The sequence below is a fragment of the Aspergillus pseudodeflectus genome (genome assembly GCF_044049435.1).
Source record: "Aspergillus pseudodeflectus strain CBS 756.74 chromosome Unknown BJX68scaffold_2, whole genome shotgun sequence".
NCBI classification, from domain to species: domain Eukaryota; kingdom Fungi; phylum Ascomycota; class Eurotiomycetes; order Eurotiales; family Aspergillaceae; genus Aspergillus; species Aspergillus pseudodeflectus.
The window spans coordinates 1,227,635-1,248,709 of NW_027263778.1; the positions used below are offsets into that span (position 1 = coordinate 1,227,635).

General features: G+C 51.3%; 9 protein-coding genes across 9 annotated transcripts; 5 read left to right on the forward strand and 4 right to left on the reverse strand.

Moving 5' to 3' along the window:
• Positions 1-95: 95 nt before the first annotated feature.
• BJX68DRAFT_225436 (dolichyl-P-Glc:Man(9)GlcNAc(2)-PP-dolichol alpha-1,3-glucosyltransferase ALG6) lies at positions 96-2,129 on the forward strand. Its single transcript, XM_071038380.1, has 3 exons — positions 96-482; positions 538-700; positions 746-2,129. Exons 1-3 carry the CDS (start codon positions 245-247, stop codon positions 2,121-2,123), a joined length of 1,779 nt encoding a protein of 592 aa, XP_070905182.1. The 5' UTR covers positions 96-244; the 3' UTR covers positions 2,124-2,129.
• Positions 2,068-3,062, reverse strand: BJX68DRAFT_225441 (copper metallochaperone COX17). The gene is made up of 3 exons (XM_071038381.1): positions 2,874-3,062; positions 2,749-2,807; positions 2,068-2,671 (listed from the first exon to the last, which is right to left on the reverse strand). Exons 1-3 carry the CDS (start codon positions 2,899-2,901, stop codon positions 2,531-2,533), a joined length of 228 nt encoding a protein of 75 aa, XP_070905183.1. The 5' UTR covers positions 2,902-3,062; the 3' UTR covers positions 2,068-2,530.
• A 79-nt stretch (positions 3,063-3,141) lies between these two features.
• On the forward strand, positions 3,142-5,106 carry BJX68DRAFT_225442 (GTPase-activating protein RNA1). The gene has a single exon (XM_071038382.1). The coding sequence runs from the start codon at positions 3,334-3,336 to the stop codon at positions 4,588-4,590; it is 1,257 nt and encodes a 418-aa protein (XP_070905184.1). The 5' UTR covers positions 3,142-3,333; the 3' UTR covers positions 4,591-5,106.
• BJX68DRAFT_87023 (uncharacterized protein) lies at positions 5,024-5,506 on the forward strand. Its single transcript, XM_071049904.1, has one exon. It carries the CDS (start codon positions 5,104-5,106, stop codon positions 5,350-5,352), a length of 249 nt encoding a protein of 82 aa, XP_070905185.1. The 5' UTR covers positions 5,024-5,103; the 3' UTR covers positions 5,353-5,506.
• On the forward strand, positions 5,108-6,750 carry BJX68DRAFT_225444 (transcription elongation factor DST1). Its single transcript, XM_071038383.1, has 2 exons — positions 5,108-5,277; positions 5,599-6,750. Exon 2 carries the CDS (start codon positions 5,660-5,662, stop codon positions 6,566-6,568), a length of 909 nt encoding a protein of 302 aa, XP_070905186.1. The 5' UTR covers positions 5,108-5,277; positions 5,599-5,659; the 3' UTR covers positions 6,569-6,750.
• Positions 6,751-7,097: 347 nt separating this feature from the next.
• On the forward strand, positions 7,098-7,592 carry BJX68DRAFT_261431 (uncharacterized protein; the record flags this gene model as incomplete). Its single annotated transcript, XM_071044144.1, has 1 exon — positions 7,098-7,592. The coding sequence occupies one exon, from the start codon at positions 7,098-7,100 to the stop codon at positions 7,590-7,592; it is 495 nt and encodes a 164-aa protein (XP_070905187.1).
• A 19-nt stretch (positions 7,593-7,611) lies between these two features.
• Positions 7,612-9,139, reverse strand: BJX68DRAFT_87039 (putative pectin methylesterase). Its single transcript, XM_071049905.1, has 2 exons — positions 8,242-9,139; positions 7,612-8,186 (listed from the first exon to the last, which is right to left on the reverse strand). The coding sequence occupies exons 1-2, from the start codon at positions 8,854-8,856 to the stop codon at positions 7,632-7,634; spliced, it is 1,170 nt and encodes a 389-aa protein (XP_070905188.1). The 5' UTR covers positions 8,857-9,139; the 3' UTR covers positions 7,612-7,631.
• Positions 9,140-9,877: 738 nt separating this feature from the next.
• BJX68DRAFT_275671 (uncharacterized protein) lies at positions 9,878-13,209 on the reverse strand (the record flags this gene model as incomplete). The annotated part of the gene is made up of 3 exons (XM_071047889.1): positions 9,878-12,468; positions 12,516-12,739; positions 12,807-13,209. 3 exons carry the CDS (start codon positions 13,207-13,209, stop codon positions 10,111-10,113), a joined length of 2,985 nt encoding a protein of 994 aa, XP_070905189.1. The 3' UTR covers positions 9,878-10,110.
• Positions 13,210-19,260: 6,051 nt separating this feature from the next.
• Positions 19,261-20,249, reverse strand: BJX68DRAFT_225456 (uncharacterized protein). The gene has a single exon (XM_071038384.1). It carries the CDS (start codon positions 19,573-19,575, stop codon positions 19,378-19,380), a length of 198 nt encoding a protein of 65 aa, XP_070905190.1. The 5' UTR covers positions 19,576-20,249; the 3' UTR covers positions 19,261-19,377.
• Positions 20,250-21,075: the final 826 nt, after the last annotated feature.

The window sequence follows — 21,075 nt, forward strand, 5'->3', positions numbered from 1 at the left end:
AAAAAAACACCGCCTACTAGTTCCAGCCTAGCTGCGGAGCTTTGGCCCGGGATAAAAGTGGAGACCTTGGACAGGTACGTACTTTCGGCCAACATCCAGCATCAAGAGTCTTGGAGACTACACGTACTTAAAGTTGCTCTGTGGTTCCCTGCGACATCCCATTCTCTCCTTTCCTTGCTGTTGAGACCGCTCACATAAGGCCCTTTCGGATCAATGGACACGCGCTGACTCTCATATTCTCACTATGGCCACTAATTCCGCTTCCTATCGTCCACGCAAGAAGAGAAAGTCCACTGCGCTCTTTGCTGGTTCGAACAATTCACTCACAGTTGACGCTGGCGAGGGGAAACCTACGCCCGCGTTTCCTTTAGTGTCATTTCAATGGGGTGCTCGCGCTGGGGTATCGCAATGGCTTGTCCTTCCTCTTACTTTGATGGCAGTGGGACTGTTTCGCTGGGCTGTCAGTCTGTGGGGGTATTCAGGTGAGCATTCTGTCGGTTCTCGCTGTCTGGTCCCTCTGTGACTAAACCGTACAAGGTTTCCAAGTTCCTCCGATGCACGGCGATTTTGAAGCGCAACGTCATTGGATGGAGATCACCGTCCACTTGCCTCTCACCAAATGGTATACATACGATCTACAGTACTGGGGACTAGACTATCCCCCATTAACGGCATACCATAGCTGGCTTCTAGGGAACATGTACGTTTCCTCTTAAAGTTGCTAGACGCGTTTTAACTGTGGTAGTGGTTCTATCTTCAATCCTACTTGGTTTGCCTTAGATGAATCCCGCGGCCTCGAAGATCCGCTGTTGAAGGTCTTCATGCGTGCAACTGTGATCGTCTCTGAATATCTCATCTACATTCCGGCCATTGTCACCTTTCTGCGAAGATATACCCGAATGCAAGCGGTTCCCGTATGGTCGGCCTCTATTGCGCTTAGTGCCATCTTACTACAGCCAGCTACGATTCTCATTGACCATGGCCACTTTCAATTCAACACCGTGATGTTAGGTCTCTTCGTCGCGAGCTTGGATGCTATACTAGCTGGTAGAATGCTTTGGGCATGCATTTTCTTTGTTGGTGCTCTCGGGTTCAAACAGATGGCTCTGTATTATGCACCAGTGATGTTCGCATTCCTCCTAGGCGTCTGCATCGTCCCACGATTCCGACCCGTCCGCCTTCTATGCATATCTCTCGTTACCATTGCTACTTTCGCTGTCCTACTTCTACCTCTCATTCTTCGAGCTACTGGGGCCGAAGCGACAAATTACCTTGAGTCCACGACAGAGCCTCCTCTGCTCCGGGCTCTTCCAATCGAACTGGACAGGGCATCCTCATTATATGCCATCCTCTTCCAGGTCGCACAGGTCATCCACCGAGTCTTTCCGTTTTCCCGGGGCCTGTTTGAGGACAAAGTGGCCAACGCTTGGTGCGCTATTCACACTTTCTATAAACTCCACACATTTGAGAGCGAGTTCCTGAAGCGTTTGTCACTTGGCGCTACGCTAGCCTCGATCTCAATACCGTGCGGAATCATCTTTCGTCATCCGCGAGCTTCGATTCTCCTTCCCGCCTTTGCCACTGTTGCCTGGGGCTTCTTCCTTTTCTCCTTCCAAGTCCATGAGAAAAGCGTATTGCTACCTTTACTTCCCATGACGCTCCTCATGGCTGGTAACGGGGGTCTGGATAAAGATACACGAGCATGGGTGGGCTGGGCGAATATGCTTGGCTCTTGGACTCTTTACCCGCTTCTCAAGCGCGATGGCCTTCAAGTGCCATATTTCGTTATGACATATCTCTGGGCCTACCTATTAGGCCTACCCCCAACATCGTGGCAGATATACAGACACCAAACCTCGTCTGACGAGTCGGGTACAGCTACGGAGCCGCATGTATTTGCGAAAGTAATTCACTCCGCCTTTTACCTTGCTATGCTTGGATGGCACGTGCTCGAAGCGTTTGTCCCTCCTCCACCAGGAAAGCCCGACCTATGGGTGGTGCTCAACGTTATCATCGGCGCTGGAGGGTTTGGGATCTCGTACCTTTGGTGCTTGTGGAGGTTGATCACCCAAAGCTGGGGCCTTGATACTTATGTAGAAGACGCTCGGAAGAAAAATCAGTGAGAAGAATTGGCTCTTATTTCATGCATCTACAGAGTAGATTTGCTATTGACCAAAAACGATACCCCAACTTCGAAGCCTCAGAGATAAATGGAAGGAATATTGCCTCCATATATAGTCTGATTCTGCTCAATACATAATACTGCACTAATCGTACTCTAGATATAGGCAACACGCTATGATGGGGGGACGTCTCTATGAATTCCTCAAATACAAACTAATGTACAGCGGCGCCCAATAAATAAATGACCATAACACCGAGCTTATGCGGCAAAGGTACAAAAAAGTACGTCATAATCGTACAATGACCTTGAAGCCATAATGTATTGTACAATAATCACAGGATATTCGTTGTCCTGCTCTATGTCGGGCGACCCTCCGCAGACTGACTGATTGAAAGCGCGAGGGGTTTAAACCTTGAACCCATACCCTGCCATACACGATTTGTACTGTTCGATCAAGGATTTGCACTCTTGCGTTGGGTCATCGGTCTTCGAAAAAAGCATACAGTCGTCTCGCGCTGTCTTCTCAGGTTTGCATACGCAGCACGGCTGACGAGAAGGAATCAAGAATTAGTCGGGTTGACCACGTTTATCTTTGATGATTTTTACTGTGACCAAGCACATACCTTTGGTTTCTCAGCAGGCGCATCACTTGCGACAGGTATGGGGGTCTTTTCAGCAACGCCTGGATGCATTGGTTAGCAATCATCTCCACATTCGCTTGTGCCCCGAGGTTCAGAGTGCTGCATACTGCTGGATAAGCCGAAAAGCCACGACATAATGAGAGACACAACTAGAAAGAGATATACGTAGCGAATGAAGAGTGTCTGAAGAGGTCTAAGATACCTTGAAGGTACTCTCAATCAGAATTGACGAAGACGTGCTTGATTAATAATGACCGCTTATCCTGAAAAAACAACTGCAGAGTTGGACTCTTCGGGTGGCCGGAGTGGCGATCGGCGGCGCTCGTTCAGCTGTTTGGGCAGTTTTAGCGGCCATTTATTATTATTTTTTATCTCGTTGCTACGGCTTCAGACTGTCTTGTGCTCACGATCAACGATCTCTCGTCCAACACTTTTATTTCAATCTTGCCTTTTCAGCCTGATCGGACTGATATCTAATTATACGACTAATAGAATTCGGGGATACTTTTTTTCAATTTTACCTTTCTTTTCATCGCATTTCCTTTTACCCCTGAAATTTACCCCGCCATGGCCCCTCCAAAGATCTTCTCGCTCGAGGGCAAGGGACTCAAGCTGGACACGGCCGCCGATATTGAAGCCCATATCAAACCCTTAATCGAGAGTACCGAATATACTGAAATTCGTCTCGGCGGAAACACACTGGGTGTCCCGGCTTCCGAACGTCTTGCCGCCGTCCTTTCCACCCAAAAGAACCTCGAGGTGGCCGAGCTCGCCGATATTTTCACATCCCGTCTGCTCAGCGAGATCCCAGATGCCCTTACCTTCCTTCTCAACGCTCTCCTTGAGATCTCAACTCTCCACACCGTCAACCTTTCCGACAATGCCTTCGGCGCCAACACCCAAAAACCCCTCGTCGATTTCCTCTCCCGCCACACCCCTCTTCGGCACTTGATCCTAAACAACAACGGTATGGGCCCCGAAGCTGGGTCTAATATCGCCAAGGCACTTACAGAACTTGCCGAGCGCAAAGAAGAGGCGCGCAAAGCTGGAAAAGAGGTGCCTCTTCTGGAGAGCATTGTTTGTGGAAGGAACCGATTGGAGAATGGTAGCATGCAGGCATGGGCCCGTGCATATGAAGTCCACGCGGCTGGCATTCGCTCCGTGAAGATGACTCAGAATGGTATCAGACAGGAAGGTATCTCTTACCTGCTGAAGGAGGGTCTTCGACATGCTAGTGCCCTCGAGGTCCTCGATCTGCAGGACAATACATTTACCGTCACTGGATCCACTGCTCTTGCTAGCGTGGTTGGTGGATGGCCTTCTCTTCGCGAACTTGGCGTTGGTGATTGTTTGCTTTCTGCCCGTGGTGGTATCAAGGTTGCGCAGGCTCTCGCTGAGGGTAAGAATGAGAAGGTGGAGACTCTGCGTCTACAGTACAACGAGATTTCTGCAGCGAGTGTCAAGCAGTTTTTGCATGCGGCGAAAACAGCGCTCCCTGCTCTACGCCGGATTGAGCTCAATGGAAACAAGTTTGAGGAGGATGATTATAGCGTAACTGACTTGCGGGAACTGCTGGAGGCTCGGAAAGAGGAACACGGCAAGGAGGATGATCCCGAGGATATGTGGGGCATTGATGAGCTAGATGAGTTGGAAGAAGAGAGCGACGAAGAAGAGGAAGAAGAGGAGGAGGAAGAAGAGGAGGTAGAGGAGAAGGCTGAAAAGCTCGTCAAAGACACCGAGATTGCAGAGAATGAGAAGGTCGCTCAAGTGGATGACAAGGAGGTTGACAAGCTGGCAGAGGCTCTGGGAAAGACAGGGCTCTAATCACCAGGCTAGGAGACATGTTTCTCATAGCTACCAGTACCTCCATCCCCTCCTCTCCATCACAGCGCCCGTGGTGAGTAGATAGGATCATCGCATACACGCAGTTCGTTGACAAGCTCGTGTACACTCGGACTTTTTGTGCCGAGTTTTCGAGACAAGGTCTTTCCCACGCCGTGCCTCCAAAGCAATGTGTGCTGTGCTGTGCCACGGTGAGAGCACCCGAGTCCACCTTTTCGTTTACCCGTGCTCTTACTGCACGAAGCTCTCAAACAGCCTTCTTTCTGTTCACAAGTCAAGGGTACAGGAACGAAACCCCCTCATTTACCAGTGCGCAAGTCGACTATGTTATTAGCCCCATCAATGATGTATATAACCCTTAGAAAGTTAATAAACGTGCTACATAAGTTATGAATGTTCTCTATAATTCGAGAAGTTAGCTAGTCCCAAACAGGAAATCCAGGCTTGGCACTCCGCCAAACGCTTGGAGCTTGTCTTCCGTCGCTGCCATCTTCCATGCTGCCACTTTTCCTGACCTACAATCCCAATCTCTCGTTCCTCTGCCCTTCAGCCTTTGCGCAGCGGCCCTCTCTGTGCTTGCCTCTCCGTCCGAGCACTCACCTTCTCCTTTTGAACATCACTTGTGCAGACCAGTTCCCGATTTGGAGTCCGCCTTATCAGTTCGACAGGGTAGGTGTGATCTCATTCCACTGCTTGTTCCCCTGCAATGTGATTATCATCGCATCGACGCCACGTACAAAATAGCGCTGGGATACTGCGTATTCTCCGACCCTGAAGCTACTCGGGGCTTTTGGGTCAACATGCAGGGCACGTGCGCCTGCCCAGCAGCGGCTCGGAATCAAAAAAAAAAAAAAAATAACTGACTGACAGAATAATGACAAGTCGACTATCAGCGCATTCAGCGCTAAGTTGTTACTGACTCTGTCAATCCTCCGTGTTTTGCGCATTGTCTCACTTGTCTATCCGCTCTAACTTTTCAATATCGTCTAGTTATTTGTCCCGCCTAGTGACCTCATCTGTCGCGCGAGATCTCTCCATCAACGAGGTAGCCATGGAAGCAAAGGAAATCGAGTTAAAAGCCAAGGCTCTTACAAAGGCCGCAACACAAAACGAGCCCGCCGCCAACATACTATCGCTACTCAAGGAGTTACAATCAGGAGTCAAGGCTTCGGAAGACCTTTTACGTTCCACCCGTGTCGGCATCATAGTCAACAAATTCAAGCAGCACAAGTCACCTGATGTCGCGCGCTTATCGAGCGAGATTGTCTCCAAATGGCGGAATGAGGTCAACAAGCAAAAGGCGAGCGGATCAGCAGCAGGCAGTCAAAGATCAAGTGCATCGCCACGCCCACCGCAGAACGGAACTGCATCGCCGGCCAGTGCAACTCCATCTGATAAGCTCTCAAAGCTCACGGTGGCCCCGGACAAGCGAACATGGAAGGCGGATGGGGTTGACACCAACCAGACTGGGAATCGGGCGCGCGACAATTGTATCGGGCTCATGTATGACGGACTATGCTTCAACTCGACGGAATCACCGAGAGCAGTGCTATCCAAGGCAGCCGCTGTTGAGGCGGCCGCCTTCAATGCCTTTGGGCCCGAGACAAAGGAGCCGTACCGCACCAAGATTCGCAGTCTCTTCCAAAATCTCAAAAACAAGTCCAACCCAACACTCCGAGTGCGCGTGCTAAGCAACGAAGTGACGCCCGAGTACTTTGTGAAGATGTCACATGACGAGCTCCGGTCCGCAGAGCAACGCGAAAAAGATGCCAAAATCCAAAAGGAAAACATGGACAAGGCGATGGTGGCTCAGGCAGAGCGCAGCATCAGTACAAGCTTGCAGTGCGGCAAATGCGGGCAGCGCAAGGTCACCTATACCGAGGCACAGACACGTAGTGCTGATGAACCGATGACATTGTTCTGCACATGTATGAACTGCGGGAAATCATGGCGGCAGTAGATCTGTCTGCATTTTTTTGGTTCGAGGTCTTTCATCCTATCTTCTACATTGCCCAGTGGATTGCAATCGCTGGCGGCGCGGAGTTTCGAGGGTCTATTAAAAGGGGAGTTGCTTTAGGCAGATGATATCTAGCACTTTTTCCATCTATATTATTACCAGCAGCTGCGCCTTGTTAGCTCTAAGTCTGTTTTCAGGTCCCTTCGCTCTATCCGTAATTGGTATGTGTGTGATACTATCACCAGATTCCCAAAATCTCAAACCAGCACAGACCCTCTTCCCAGTGTCACCAGCCTTAGAGGCAAACACTACACAGGGGTCTGCACATTTACAATCACACATACAGCTCTTCAGAGCAATCCACTCAAGCTTCGAAGAATAATTCTGTCATGGTCAATGGATGGCCTGTCAAGAAACCAATCTATGAATGTTGTTACCACTACGTCATCATGCCACGACTTTATTAAACCCCAATTTCTCCCATACCACCAAACCACCGTCAATCTCGTGAGATAAAAGAGATATATACACAATGTACTCCCGGCAGGACCTAATCACCCCAACCCAATCCCTCCTCAAAGCCTTCGCAACAGGCGCAGACCTTCCAACTCTCCTCTCAACATTCACCACATCTCCACCGCCACAGGCCCACGAACACGGGTTACAATCTCTCGCGCCCTTCCTGGGCCGTACATTTACGGGGCGTGATGGAATAACAAACTACTTTAATATCCTCAACGAGCTGCTTGGAATTGAGTCTATGGACTTTGATGACGAGAAAGAGTGGGTTGTTGATGCGGAGAATCTGACTGTGGCTTTAAGGGGAAAGGCAAGGTTCGTGGCGAAGGAGACGGGCGAGAAGTGGGATGAGACATTTGCGTATCGGATATCTTTGGCGGAGGACGAGGGTGAAAAGGGGCGTGGTGGGGGGTTGAGAGTGCGAGTGTATGAAGTTTGGGCGGATACGGGGGCAGCATATTTGGCTAGGAAAGGGCAGTTGAACAAGGTACATGGTGAGGGGGAATGATGATTGATTGTATATACTCGAGTACTCACTGCTGGCACACTACGCGTGCCAGTCAATCCAGTCAACGTTTCCTGGTTTGCCGTCTGGGGTTTGGAAGACCTTTGAAGGAGAGTTGTACGGCACGTATTCCCGCGGTGAAAGGACGATTGAGGCATTGGTAGAAGCGCGACCCGTTGCGTTGAAACCAGGCCCGAATGTGCGGTACTCAGCCATAAAAGTATCGCTTGTGAGGCGGCTTGCGCCGTCGACGACCCAGTCAATGTACCCGGCAGGATCAATGCTGCCATCTTCGTAGGAGTTTGCAAAGATGGATCGGTGCAGGCTGTTCCACGGCCGGCCGAGGGGGCATTTTCCGACGATATCAGGTGCAATCGAGGTGTTGGCGGCTCTCACGGAGGATTCGACAATGTATACGCCGTATTTATTGTCAAAAGTTGTGTTTGTTCCTTTCCATGCTGTGATTCCCCCACCGCAGTTGCGAAGAAGCACATCTGACGATTGAATCCATGCGGTCCCGAAGCCGTACAGGAAATCGGTCTGCCCGGCTATGATGCTTTTGTAAAAGTAGGCATTGCCCAGCTTGCCCACGTAGACCTTCACTCCCATTAGCTTTCTTATTTCTGTAATCGCGGGGGATAGATGGGCTTACGGTATCCTGGTAAGAATAGAAGCCGCAATAGTAGAAACCGCCATTGGCTCGGCTAAGGCTAAGCGCATGGGCTGGCCCGTCGGAATAGTCAGACCAGGTGTTTGTAAAGTCAATGTTGTACGCGCGAAAGTCGATACTCCCAAACGGAGTGTCTTCAGGCACCGGATATCCCGTGGGGCCGGAGCCGGTGTAACTCGCGTCGAGGGTTGGTGCGACAACCAAGACGCTGGAGAACACATTGTCAACGCTCTGCCCGGTGTTGTCATGGTTGGCCTGCGCCCAGGTGATGGTCACCTGGTTCTTGGTGGCATCGGTAAGGTGGTTCGTTTGGCCGAGCAGAGTGACTGGACCGGGGCGGGTGACATTGAGTTGCTCCGTGTAGTCTCCTGCTAGGACGAGGATTGTGTGGCTGCTGTTGTCATGTGGTAGGGATTCGATCGCTGCTTGTACGGTCGAGAAATCGGCCTTGGGATTGGTTCCGGAGACGACAATAGTGCCCTTGGGGCATGCTTTCAGGGATCTCTGGCAGTTGCGATGGACTGTCGATGGTATGCTCGCTGCGCACGCCAACAGCGCATTGAGCGAGAGGAAGGCCCAGTATAATAGCTGTGTCATCTTGCCTGCTCCAAGCCGTGATTTCTGGGGCGTATCTCCCCCTTAATGACATTCTTATAGGCACAGTCTCCAACATGACTGGTCACCATCCCCGGAAAATCTCTCATGTATCTGGAAAAATTGCGGGGAGAGCACCGCCGGAGAGAGCAGAGCACCAGCCTGCCCTCATAAGCATTGTCCTAATCGAACCAAGCATACGAAGCTCATAGCCCGAACGTAGTGGCAGGATTTGTCCAGATGCACGCGTATCCGAGTCGTGGAGGGAATGATCAGCCCGTTGCTGGGAGAATGTCGGCAATTGACGGACGGAAAATTGCGTGGGCATCATGGCGGGGAATTGGATTCCGCCTGTGAGAAGTAGTAGTCATGAAGGCTACAGGAGGCACGCAACATATTGCAGCATGCTACGATGAGTCCCCTGTCGTTAGAAGATCCGGCGTTGGGTCTTGCTCTGACGAGAGTGAGCATCATGAATCATGTGTTGCATCTTTCCTGCCTCAGGACACCTCGCCCCGGTCTTTTCGTTAGCAGTATACATTAGCAACATTGTCAAAGATAGCATGCGCCATGACGCATCATGTTACACCCTACACCTCCAGTCTTCAGCGGCTTAGCCCGTTTCTTAGACAATCGTCATCAAATAGTTCGGAGTTCCAGCTTCGAGTCATCATCATTCATGGCCCACCGGAGCTCAAGCAATTTCAGTTAGCCCCTGAAACAGCCCAAGCTGGAGCAGGAGTGGAGTCGCGAGGAACAACCTCGGTGAGACTCCGAGTTCGCCTCGTCTGAAAAAGTTGGAAGCGCACGCACGCACGAGTCACGTCGTGAAATGAATGCTTGTACATCCGATGGAGCGGAGCTTCAAGGTCGATCTGTATCAAATGAGAAGGGCAAGGAGCTGGTGTGGATAACGTGCACTATCGATTAGCGTCTCACTGTGCGCACGCGACTCCTCGGAGATCCTCACGATTGGAAAAGCGATGATGAGCTCGGAGATGAGTTGTGACTTGGCAAGTTTGAACTGAAATGAAGAGAGATTTTTTCTTGAACCCTTGATTCACTAAATTTATCACTATTAATCACATACATACATGTAAAGAAGAAAAAAATGACTCTATCAACTTAGAGCAAGGGTAATAAGGGGGAAAAGTCTATAATACGGGTAAAAAAGCCAGAGAGCCAGCTTATGCATGTATGAGCAAGTGATATCCAGATGATAGGAAATTGGAAGAATGAGCGTTGAAGCAAAAGCGTTTACTCATCATCCTCTTCAGCTTCAGCGCGAGCGCCAAGGGTGTATCGTGACTTGCCGTGAGAATCAACTTCGTGCTCGATAGCCAGCTTGGAGAGGTGGCCAAGCAGGTTCTCGATCTTGGTGTCGACAACAGAGCGGTTCTTGCGGCCGAGGTTGTCAAGACCAGGAATGATGGTGAGGATGTAGTAGACGACGGCAATGATGACCGTGACACCAATCGAGTACGCCCAGATGACAACGACGGTGACGATGTCGACATCGTTGTTGACGGAGAAGTGGTCGGAGCCAGCAGCGGGGGGGCTGGTCTCCTGGTAGTCACCGGCAAGCCAGCCGAAGACACAGAACAGGGTGGCGAGGACATCGACAACGAAGATGGCACCAACCAGCTGCCACGAGGGCCAAGTCTTACCACCACGGGTGACGAAGATGAGCCAGTTCTCAGTAAGGGAGACTTCAAGGAAGAGCATGGGCTGGGGAGAACCGAAGTTCTGGATGATACCACCATTCTCAAGGAAGAGAGAAGCACGCATGATCCAGGTACCAGCAGCGAGGAGAATACCGAGAACAACGGAAATGACCCAAATCTTGGGCAGCTGCCATTCGACAGGACGCATCTCAAAGTGAGCGTTGTCGTAAGCAACAGCGATGGTGGCCAAATCAGCGAAGAGAGCAATGAAGACGATAAGATCAGCCTTGATAGTCTCGTTGATGATGATCATGGAGGTGACGAGGTAAAGCTCAAGATGGATACACAGAGCAATACGGTACTGGATATAGGCCTTCATACGCTGGAAGATCTGACGGGCAAGCTTGATAGCATCGACGATGGTGCTAAGACCAGGGGCAAGGAAAACGATATCGGCAGCGGCCTGAGCGGCCTCGGTGGAACCCTCGACAGCGATACCACAGTCGGCCTTCTTAAGAGAGGGAGCATCGTTGACACCGTCACCAGTCATGGCAGTCAAGTGACCACGCTGCTGGAGCATCTCGACGACCTGGTACTTGTGCTCAGGGAAAACTTCAGCGAAACCATCGGCCTTCTCAACGAGATCGTGCTGGGCAGAGCCGGCAAGGCCTCCGTGGATCAGGCGCTCAGAGTCGTAGACCTTGGTGCTGAGGGCAAGCATCTTGCAAGTTTCCTTGGCGATGGCGAGGGCGTCACCAGTCAACATCTTGACGGAGAGACCGAGGTGCTGGGCTTCGGCGATGGTGTGGGCAGTGTCCTCACGAGGGGGGTCGAACATGGGGTACATGCCGAGCAATTGCCAGGGCTCACCCTCCTTCTGGACAGCGACACCAAGAGAACGGAAACCACGGCGAGCGAATTCAGCAGCCTTCTCACGGAACTTGGCAGCCTCGTCGGCAGAGCACTCAGACATGTTGAGGATAGCCTTGGGGGCACCCTTAGCGCAAGTGTAGCGAACGCCGTCGCAGGTACAGATGGTAGTAATACGCTTAGAGACAGGATCGAAAGGAGTGTACTTCTCGGTAACCCAGTTCCGAGCAAGGATTTCACGCGCCTTGGGGTAGCGGCGGAGAGTAAGGATCGTAACTTTGTCGATGGGGTCGAGGTTCTTGACGTTGTGGTTGGAAGCGATAGCAGCGACGGCCATCATCCAGTTAACATCAACACCCTCGTTGACGTAGGGCTCGCGGATGCTGAGCTGGTTGGCAGTAAGGGTACCGGTCTTGTCGGAGCAGAGAATATCGACACCAGCAAGAGACTCGATGGCAGTGAGCTTCTGGACGATAGCCTTCTGTTCAGCGAGGTAGGCAGCACCGACGGCGAGGGTGGTGGTGGTGACAACGGGAAGACCGACGGGGACACCGATGATGAGGAGAATCAAAGTCCAGTGAAGGAGAGTGTTGTCGGACCATTCGGGGGTAGCAATCTTGAGGTGACGGTAGAAACCACCGATCCAGGCAGCGAGAATCCAGAACATGACGAGAACGAGCAGGGAAGTACCGATGTTGTCCATGACGGCCTTGAAATGGCCCTGGTCCTTGGCGCCCTGGACGAGAGCAGCAGTCTTACCGACGAAGGATTGTCTAGCGGTGGCAGTGACGATACCGTAGGCCTTGCCGCGCTTGCAGCCAGTGGTGTAGTAGCAAGTGTCGGCCATGTACTTGTCGACAGCAAGAGATTCACCAGTGATGGCGGACTGGTCAACAGCGAGGAGAGAAACACCAAGGCGAGCCTCGATACCACCATCCTCATCATCGTCATCCTTCTCCTTGAGGGTGTCATCGTTGGCAGTGGCGAGGTATTCCTTGTAGGTCTCGAAGCCCTCAGGCTTGTCGTAGTCACAGATCAGGCGGACATCAGCGGGGACGATAGTACCCTCCTCGATAATGACCTACCCACGTTAGCTTGTGAATCATCTTCAGGAACTGCGAGGCGTACAATGTCACCAGTAACCAGCTCACGGGCGAGGATTTCACTCTCGACACCGTCACGCTTAACAACAGCCTTCATGGCAATGTCACCCTTCAAGCTAGCAACAACGTCGGCAGCCTGCTTCTCCTGGTACCAACCAACGACAGCGTTCAGCAGCAAAATACCGATAATGACACCGAAATCGATCCAGTCACGCAGACCAGCAGCGAGGAGAACAGCCAATTCCATAACTATCAGGAGCCATTGCGTTAGTCAAGATCCAATTCAAAGCGCGCTTTTTTGGATGTGGTTTCTTACCATAGAGAATAGGACCACGGAAGTAACCAATGAACTGAATGAAGAAGTTGGTCTTCTCGGTGGTCAGTTCGTTCCAGCCACCGCGCTTGCGACGGAGCTCGATCTGACTCGAGGGAAGACCAGTGGCCATGTCGGTCTCGAGCCAGTCCTCAGGGCAAACGAAGCCCTCCTCCGAGCCATCGGCCTCGCCCTTGGACCAGAACTTGTACCAGGGCTTCTTGTTCTTCTTCAGACTGAGAGCGCCGGCACTCGAGGTCGAGCCGCGACGCTTGTCGCGAGCGGTCGAGATGTAGCGGTTCAGAGCAGCATACTCGTCGAGGGTAGCACCTTCGTTCAAATCGGTAGGACGAGAATGGTCACCATTCTCGACGTCGGGAGCATAGGAAATCCTCCGCTCCGCCATTGTTGCTTCGGCTCACAAAGCCTTTTGGAACCCAAACGATGAGAGCAGATACAACGATGAATGGCTGGAATGGCAAGAGTCGGACAATCCTATGGAAAGAAAGAAGGAAGAGAGAGGGGGAAAGAGAGTGAGGTGGGCAGGGAGAATGGACGCTTTAATATTGAGGGGGGAGTATGGATTTCACGGGACCAGGACAAACACGTCCTGAAGCTCCAACGGGCGGGCAACTTTCCCTGTGCGTAAGCCCACTTTTTTTTTTTTTTTTTTCCCTTTTCTCCCTTTTCACTTTTTTTTCCAGATTTTTTTTCAAGCTAGTCAAGTTCGGACTAGCGTGGCCGGGTTTAGTGAGCCACTGATCGAAGGTTCTCTTGTCCCTGGGAAAGTCCCCTTTTCAACGAGCCCTCCTCCCACGCACACACACATTTCCGCTTAACGGGACGCATCATTACTTCTCCAGTGGGTATTTTTCCTCGAAGAATTATTGTTTTTCATTTTTCTGCCCACTATCTGTGGGCTTCTTCTCTCGCCCTGTGGGTCATCCATGCCTTAATCGGTCTAGCCCAAGTCACTGAAAACTCTCCTCTTTCCCTTTTGTTGTGAGTGGGCGTGTCTCTCTTGACACTGTATGGTACGGCACTTTACGCCGGACGCTCTTGTCTCGTTACCAGATGGGGAAATCCCTTCTCTCCTCCATCGCTCTTGGCGTCCATGACCGGCAGGCCTGTGCCGAGTTTGCCCCCCCTCCTTCGTTCTCTCTGTTTCTCGGGGCAAAGAGTGACGATGGTCGTTCATTGTTTACCACGGTGGCAGCAAACTCAGCAGCAGGGCGTTTCTAGCCCGTCCGGAGGAGGCGAACAAAAATTCAAAGTCTGGGGGCTCAATCCCGAAAAGCCGGTCCGTGGGAGAATTTTCCGTTGCCTCTTCGTTCTGTGGTGACAAGCAGTCTGTCATTGTTCGTAAGAATACGGGACTGATGGCCATCTCCACGGGAGTCGTGAGTGCTGCTGGAATTCGAGGTTACGATACCGCCATCCATACCGCATGAAGATTCCCTTTCCTTTTGCCGCGTGCGGGTGGCCCTAGTTAATTTTGCTCGTCCCTCTCTTTTCTATGCGCGATTTTCGTGTTCGGATTTGCTAAGAAGTTGAGAGAAACTGACTATGGCTAGCCAAAAAGATGATACGATTCTAAAGGCAAGTCTGCGACTGGTTCTGATACAGGAAGCGAGGCGACATACTTTGGACAAGACAATGACAAGAGACACTATCGGCCTTATCGTCATCATTATTTGGCCGGTTCTGTATCACCATCCCAGTCTGGAGGACGACTCTTGGCCATTCTTCCCGAGATCGAGAGCATGATGTATGATGCAGATGGACGACAGATAGTCGCATTGAGGAGGATTTAAGAACTGATGAAGTCATCGTCGATACGAGGCTACAGGGCTGCCCTGAAAACATTCTTCTCCTTCGAGATGATAATCCTCCGATCTCTTTGCGGTCGGGAGTCGAGACCAGAATCCAGATGCCTTTCTGACAAGTAACTCCGAGTCCGTCCTCTTGATCCGCGACCAGGAGAGTGGCCACGAGCTCTCCCAAACGGGAACGCAAGGGGCTCAAGAACACGCTGATAGTAATTTCAGTCAAGCAGGGTCAAAACAAACAAATACTAATATCAGGGTCATCATATATCGTCATACTAATCATGCTTACTGTTGTTATTCAACAGGTATCATCTCGCAAGACCTCAGGGCAGAATGCCGAGACTTGACTATCTGAACCCTGGTCAATATACCAGCTCACTCATCATCAGTGTAGCGTAGCAGCAATAATAGTAACAACGGCTCTCAGGCTTCAGCTGGAGAATCATGATCAATGCTCTCAAAGGCGCACTCTAACTTTTGCTGGCTAGTTCCAATCCTCTTTATCCCTCATTATGTCATGAAGGCCCTGGCCTCAAGGAACTTCGGCAAGAATATGAAGCTTTTCGGTGCATAGACAACTTGAGGATAATTCGGCCTTCCCGGGCGGCTAACTTTCGGAGATTCATTATTATTCTTTCCAAGGAACTGATGGTTCCAGTCCCACGTTCCACCCCGAGTCAGAATTCTGGACAAGAGTCTTTCTCTGCCTCTGCCTTTTGTCCGCGAAACCACTATTCTTCACCTTCAAACTTGAAGTTCAAAGCCTGTACTACTCCATACTCCAGTACCTACAACGCACTGCATCTCCATGATCTCCTCCAGCCTCCTCAACAGAATGACGACTAATCCCCACTTTTTAATCCCAATATAGTTACGCTTCGGGCTCCTTCCTCGAAGGAATGTCTCCATCTCCAGCTCTAAACGCGGCATTTCCTTCTAAATGGCCAGCCTCGCGGGTGGTTTTAGCGCCAACATGATTGTCAACTCCAGTCAAGCTCCTCTTTAATAACAATCGTCATCTCATCCAGCAGCCACTTGATTAGCAACGCCGCAACGGGTGTAAGTTGTCGGAGCGCAATCGGGCCTCCTTATATATTCGGCTCGGCTTTCATGCAGCTTCAAGCTTGACTACGGAGTACGTATTGCGTAGCCTCCTACCTGATGGTCGCAAGGTGCAACAGACCAGACCAGCGCTGGTCTTTCTACAATCGAGTACATAGTAACATCGACCTGCGGTTGCAAACTAACCGTTTCTGCATACACGAAGGGTGTACAACTGTTCCACGTTGCGAGATCTTCTCTCTTACGCAGTTCGTCTGGGAGGACATGCATGGGCCGTGGATTAACGACAACCCCATGTACGAACTAGAAGCGATGAAACTCTGCAGAAAGGTCCTAGAGCTTCACTAGGATATGCAGAATAAGGCTGACAAAAGCAACCCTTGGCTGCTGCACGGGATGAGACCAGAGTGCGTTCAAGCAAGACAAGGCGGCTTGTGTCTTTTGTCAGGAAGTTGCGACTCACAAACTTCGATCGCCTGATGTTGGCCTCGTATTCCTTCCTCGATGGTTACTTCTGCTGTCCACTGGACAGGGAACCTCCAAGTTCACCGATTCCCAAGCTTCACCTCACAGAAGGCTTGTTCTGCAACTCAAATCAAATGGTTGGACTGAGCGCCTGCCAAGGTTTATCCTCCACAGTTTCTATGAAGTTAAAAGTTTCTTCTGCATTTCATTCAATGGATCGGTTGCCTCGCGGGTACATATCAGCAAGCAACAATATCGAACACGTCCCATCTAACGATTCCACTGTCTTCTCGGAAATTAAGAAGTCAACCCAATAGTTCATGGTCTTACTGTACGATTATCACCTCGTGGGTGGGCGTTGATCAACAACCCCAGGTTCCGGTGAGCGTGTGGAGGAAATTGTTTTGGCATCCATCCCCCTGCAGTCACCCATCCTCTCTATCAATCACACCTCGCCCTGCTGGCCACGTTGTCAGACCTGCAAGGAGACGACACTTGACTCTCGGGATACACATGCCAGATGCGAACAACCAAAGCGAGGCCTGCGATGGTCTATCTCCAGCACTGTTATTATTGACGTCCAAGGAATAACAAATCATGTTTTGCACCGTTGTGGCAATAGGCTTTTACGGCGTGTGTATTCATACGCGTCCGTGACACCTCCCGAAGAAGCGTCGAAGCGAACTTGAAAGGAATCGCGGGAGGTCCGAGTGAGACTGCTATGCCTTTCTGGGTATGAGGAACTCACACCTGCCCACTGGCCAGGCTACTATCCGGATATCGTATCCCCTCTCCTCCAGCACTCAGCAAAGCAGCGCGCTCTCCGCGGCTGACAGATTTGGGACAATCCCAACCTCTTTTGCGGGAATTAAACCCTGCTTGCTCTCATGCTCTCCTCGGTAGGGCCACGGTGACTTCACAATACTGCATCAAGCTATAGAATAGTCCGCCACTTCTGACTTTTCCATTCTGTCATCTCTCTGCCTCTCATCCCGGATCTCTCCCGCCCAAAAAGACGGAGCAAAAAAGCAAAGATAGCGCCGCACCCTGGCATCACCGTGCGCATCGACCCCGGCAGAAGTTTGCGATCGAGTTTCCGGGGGATTCTCACCGGTGCCGGGCAAGGACTTCTGGCAGCGAGCTTTCCCCAGTGAGGTAAGAATTACAGAGAATCGGCACGTCAGCCAAGAATCTTCCGAGCGCTCATCGCGAAGCATTCCCAAGGCAAGGGTGGACGAGGATAGATCCCTAAAGGGCTGGGGGAGCTTCTTTTTTCTCTGTTCCCCCGAAAGAATTTTTGGTGATGATAGCCGTCAAAGGCCCTGTCTGCTTCGAGGATGATTTCACATTCTGTCGAGGAAGCTTCCGTAATTGGAGACCCTCTCCATATTGAATTTAGGTGGGGAAGATGGGCAAGCTCGGTGGTTCCTGAGATACACCCCACAGGAAACCCACGAAACCATGGAACTTCATTTCGCTGGCGTGTCATACAATCAAATTTCTTCCGGGCTCAATTTTGTCCATATGATATGGATATTTGCCTACCCTACATCAAGACTCAATGTAGGGCAACTGAAACAGCCTAACAGAGGCATCGTGCCAATTCACACGATAGAGGTATCATCAGGTTTCGCAAGGCGACGGGATCCAAGACGCTCGGGGAATAATCCTGCCGATCTTTGCAGGGAGCTTTGAGCCTTTTGCAGAGGAACACGTGAGACAACCCAGACCTGCAGAATTGCCAAAAGGCGGACAGTTACAGCTTTTGCCGAATCGCTGTGAGGAGCCAGTGTCGCTCTGCGTTGCTCTTTGATAAATGGATACGGAGTCGCAATAATGGCTTCAATTATATCGCGCAAAGGGCCAGAGGTGAGGCCATCGAGTTCCTTCTCCTTTCGCCCTAGCTGGCGGAGCTGGGCCGGTCACTGGAGTAACTTTGGTACCGTTCCACCAAGAGACGCGGGATTCAATCATGGATGAGGCGCTCAATTCGCCCTTCTTTGAATGGCCAACTGGCTGCCCACTTGCCACCTGCACACTGGCCGTGGCCGAAAGCAACCATACTGCGAGCTCAGGTACCAGGGCTCAAGGCTGCATCGAATCCGTCTGATCCGTTCTCGACGTCTTCTAGAATGCATCGTGGGTCTAGCGCATTCTGATGGTACTATAGCACTTCGCAATCAATGCCGATACTACTGCCACTTTGCGCTAGGTTCGCTCACTCATCCTTATTCCATCTAAACTCTCTCCAGGGTTGACGTGATGCTCAGGCCATCTTGAAGGATTGATCGGATATCGGCATGGCGCTCGCGACACCAATTGCAGCAGCCCAAATGCCAACCGGCTACGTCATGTTTGAAAATTGCATCGGCAGCCCGATGCTCAAGGTTGTGCCAGCAGATGGTGGCGACCGGGTAAATTGACGCGTGCTCGCGTAATTCGCGATCATCAGACCCTAATTAGCGGTCTCTCCGATGGACAACAACGCGGTGAGTGCAATCAGAGCTCGTTGCTGGTTGGAGATGCGCCAAATCCAAGTCGGCTAGCGGCTGGATGCGTATCGGCTTACACTTTTTGGGCAGGCCCTACTGAAATCCAAATACTGGTATGTATCTTACATGAGGAGAAGATGAGGGGGTTGGGGTACTCCCAGGAGCTGGAGTTGATTTTCGGCCAGGACTCCAGGGTATGAATCACTTCCCTGATTGATAGACGAGCAATTCGTTATCAAGATATGGGGTCTTGGTATAAATAGAACACTGAACTCTCACTCGCCATGAGGTCGAATTGCGATCGCTATGCTCTGGAAACTCCAGAGGGCTAATATTGACTATTGAGGTCCGGTCTGGTCTTGGCTTTCCGTACCTACAGTAGTTTTACTGGCCCCGACTAGCGCGTACGGACCGATACGAGGGAAACCGAGGCGGGCGGCTATGCCCACTCACCAGGAGCGCAATTGCAAGCACACGCTTTCCCCAGAACAGACACTTGATGGAGATTAAGTAAGAAGAACACCAAATTAATCACGATAATGCATGATGCAGGTGACAGCGCTCCTCCTTACTCGTCAGAGGCGCATCCCCACTGCTCCGTAGACGATCGCCCGTGCCAAGCTGTCGCATCGATGATCTTGGTGAGGGATTTTCTGCTTTGCCCAGCCAGCTCTCCCTTGAACCCTCTGGGAAATCCCGAGGACTTGACATTTCGACCATCACGAATCAGACTCGCACCGCCAGAGTGGCTTTGTTGACTTCAACACGTCGAATCCAGCGCCTTCTGCCTACAGGAGACGCCAGCGGAATACGCAATCCCCTTGCGAATAGAGGCGATGCCAAGAGCCAAGAGCTCAGCAATTGCATAGCTTGCACAGAACCCGATTGTTTATCGATAGGCAGCTCCCATCGATTGGGGCGCATCCTTGAAGATCATGATTCGTGATATCGTAGCTGAAGGAATCCAATGGCTTCACCCCCACGAAAACCACGACACCGACCCCCTCCTGGCAGAGTCCCAAAGCAGTTAAGGTTGGAGGCAGCCAGGAGGTCCAGAGACTCCAGACGGGATCTCAATGCGACAAGGCGCGACAAGAAACAACGCAGCCAATGCATAACTAATCATTATTATTGATATTGATATTTACGATTCCTCCGCACTTCATCCTGGGGCTAAGCCAATGTCAATCTAGTCCTCCGGATTCTGGCGAGGAGAACTCGCGATGGCTTCGTTTTCGTACTCGCTCGGCGCTGGTAACCAACCGCTTCGCCTCCAACAGGCATCGGGGACAGAGTCGGAGAAAGTCCTATGCATCTATCTCCCCATACAAACCCGGGATCACCACCGCTAGGCGATTAAACATGCTGATTTGATACGCCTTGGCAAAGGCTACTAACACCCTTCTATGAGGCACTTTCTTGAGGTGCTCGTCCTCCTCCCCAAAGGGGGACTCGAACTCCGACCGACTCGGACGAACCGGAGACTCCGCTGTCCGGCTCATCGTCGCGAGCAGCAAATGTCAAAATGCCGTGCCTTCCTTCTCAGTTCCTTCTTCTTCTCAGTTAGATTGCAGGTTTGCAGCACAAAAAAAAAAAAAGCCTCAATCGCAGCACTGTGGTGGGCTCGGTCGTAGAGATAAAGCTCGGGTTTCCAGTCAACCCCCAAATTGCAGTACGTAGTCGCAGTCGTCGTCGCCGTCCATCGGCCAGCACGGAATCACGGGAATCGGCACGGTTCTGCGCTGCCGGAGGGAGACCCATATTATTCGTTGTCCGTTCCAGCCTGCCAGGGCGGAGATGTCGCAACGTGAGGCGGGGGGTATCCACGGTTGAAGGGGGAAATTTCCTTTCCTTCGCCAAAAAGAACTTTCGACGAGCCAGACTTGGTCACTCTTTGGGTGACAGATTTTTTCTGGAATTCGAAAGGCTATCAAACTACAACTTGGAGAGCGCATGCGGAATTGTACGGATATCGCTATGCAGTGTCCTTTTGGTACGCTAGACTGTGTTTGCTCTAGTTAATTTGTCCGGAAATGTACATACATACTGAAGCGTACACCGTAGTATGCACATCAAAAGTCCAAGTTGAAAATATATATTCGACTTGGTGACGTCGTAGTCTACGCTTGTTGGGAAAAAGCGCCCAGTAACCCCGTCCGGTCCTCAATCCCAACGCCATCACAGCACTCAGGATTGAATCATCACACGCTCGCTCTTGGACATGAGGCCAGCGTTACGCAGACAAACAATGCCAAGGGATCATCTACATGGATGCTGGGCTGGATCGGAATCAGTCCCCGCAACCCCAATCTTCACCCAGAATCTACCTATGCAAAACTCCGAACCCAGAGTCGAGGCAGCACTTATGGTGCGAATCACCAGGCGCAGCAACTAAGTGTACATTGTACATGCATCGCAAAGATC

Excerpts from the sequence above, each read along its gene's own strand:
- BJX68DRAFT_225436 (XM_071038380.1), top strand. The coding sequence starts at position 245 with ATGGCCACTAATTCCGCTTCCTATCGTCCACGCAAGAAGAGAAAGTCC. Across the intron at positions 483-537 it reads CAGTCTGTGGGGGTATTCAG|GTTTCCAAGTTCCTCCGATG; the intron begins GTGAGCATTCTG and ends AAACCGTACAAG. Across the intron at positions 701-745 it reads AGCTGGCTTCTAGGGAACAT|TGGTTCTATCTTCAATCCTA; the intron begins GTACGTTTCCTC and ends TAACTGTGGTAG.
- BJX68DRAFT_225441 (XM_071038381.1), bottom strand. The coding sequence starts at position 2,901 with ATGTCGTGGCTTTTCGGCTTATCCAGCA. Across the intron at positions 2,808-2,873 it reads GCTTTTCGGCTTATCCAGCA|GCGTTGCTGAAAAGACCCCC; the intron begins GTATGCAGCACT and ends CAATGCATCCAG. Across the intron at positions 2,672-2,748 it reads CGCCTGCTGAGAAACCAAAG|CCGTGCTGCGTATGCAAACC; the intron begins GTATGTGCTTGG and ends CCTTCTCGTCAG.
- BJX68DRAFT_225442 (XM_071038382.1), top strand. The coding sequence starts at position 3,334 with ATGGCCCCTCCAAAGATCTTCTCGCTCGAGGGCAAGGGACTCAAGCTG.
- BJX68DRAFT_87023 (XM_071049904.1), top strand. The coding sequence starts at position 5,104 with ATGCTGCCACTTTTCCTGACCTACAATCCCAATCTCTCGTTCCTCTGC.
- BJX68DRAFT_225444 (XM_071038383.1), top strand. The coding sequence starts at position 5,660 with ATGGAAGCAAAGGAAATCGAGTTAAAAGCCAAGGCTCTTACAAAGGCC.
- BJX68DRAFT_87039 (XM_071049905.1), bottom strand. The coding sequence starts at position 8,856 with ATGACACAGCTATTATACTGGGCCTTCCTCTCGCTCAATGCGCTGTTG. Across the intron at positions 8,187-8,241 it reads TCTATTCTTACCAGGATACC|GTCTACGTGGGCAAGCTGGG; the intron begins GTAAGCCCATCT and ends ATGGGAGTGAAG.
- BJX68DRAFT_225456 (XM_071038384.1), bottom strand. The coding sequence starts at position 19,575 with ATGCGCCCCAATCGATGGGAGCTGCCTATCGATAAACAATCGGGTTCT.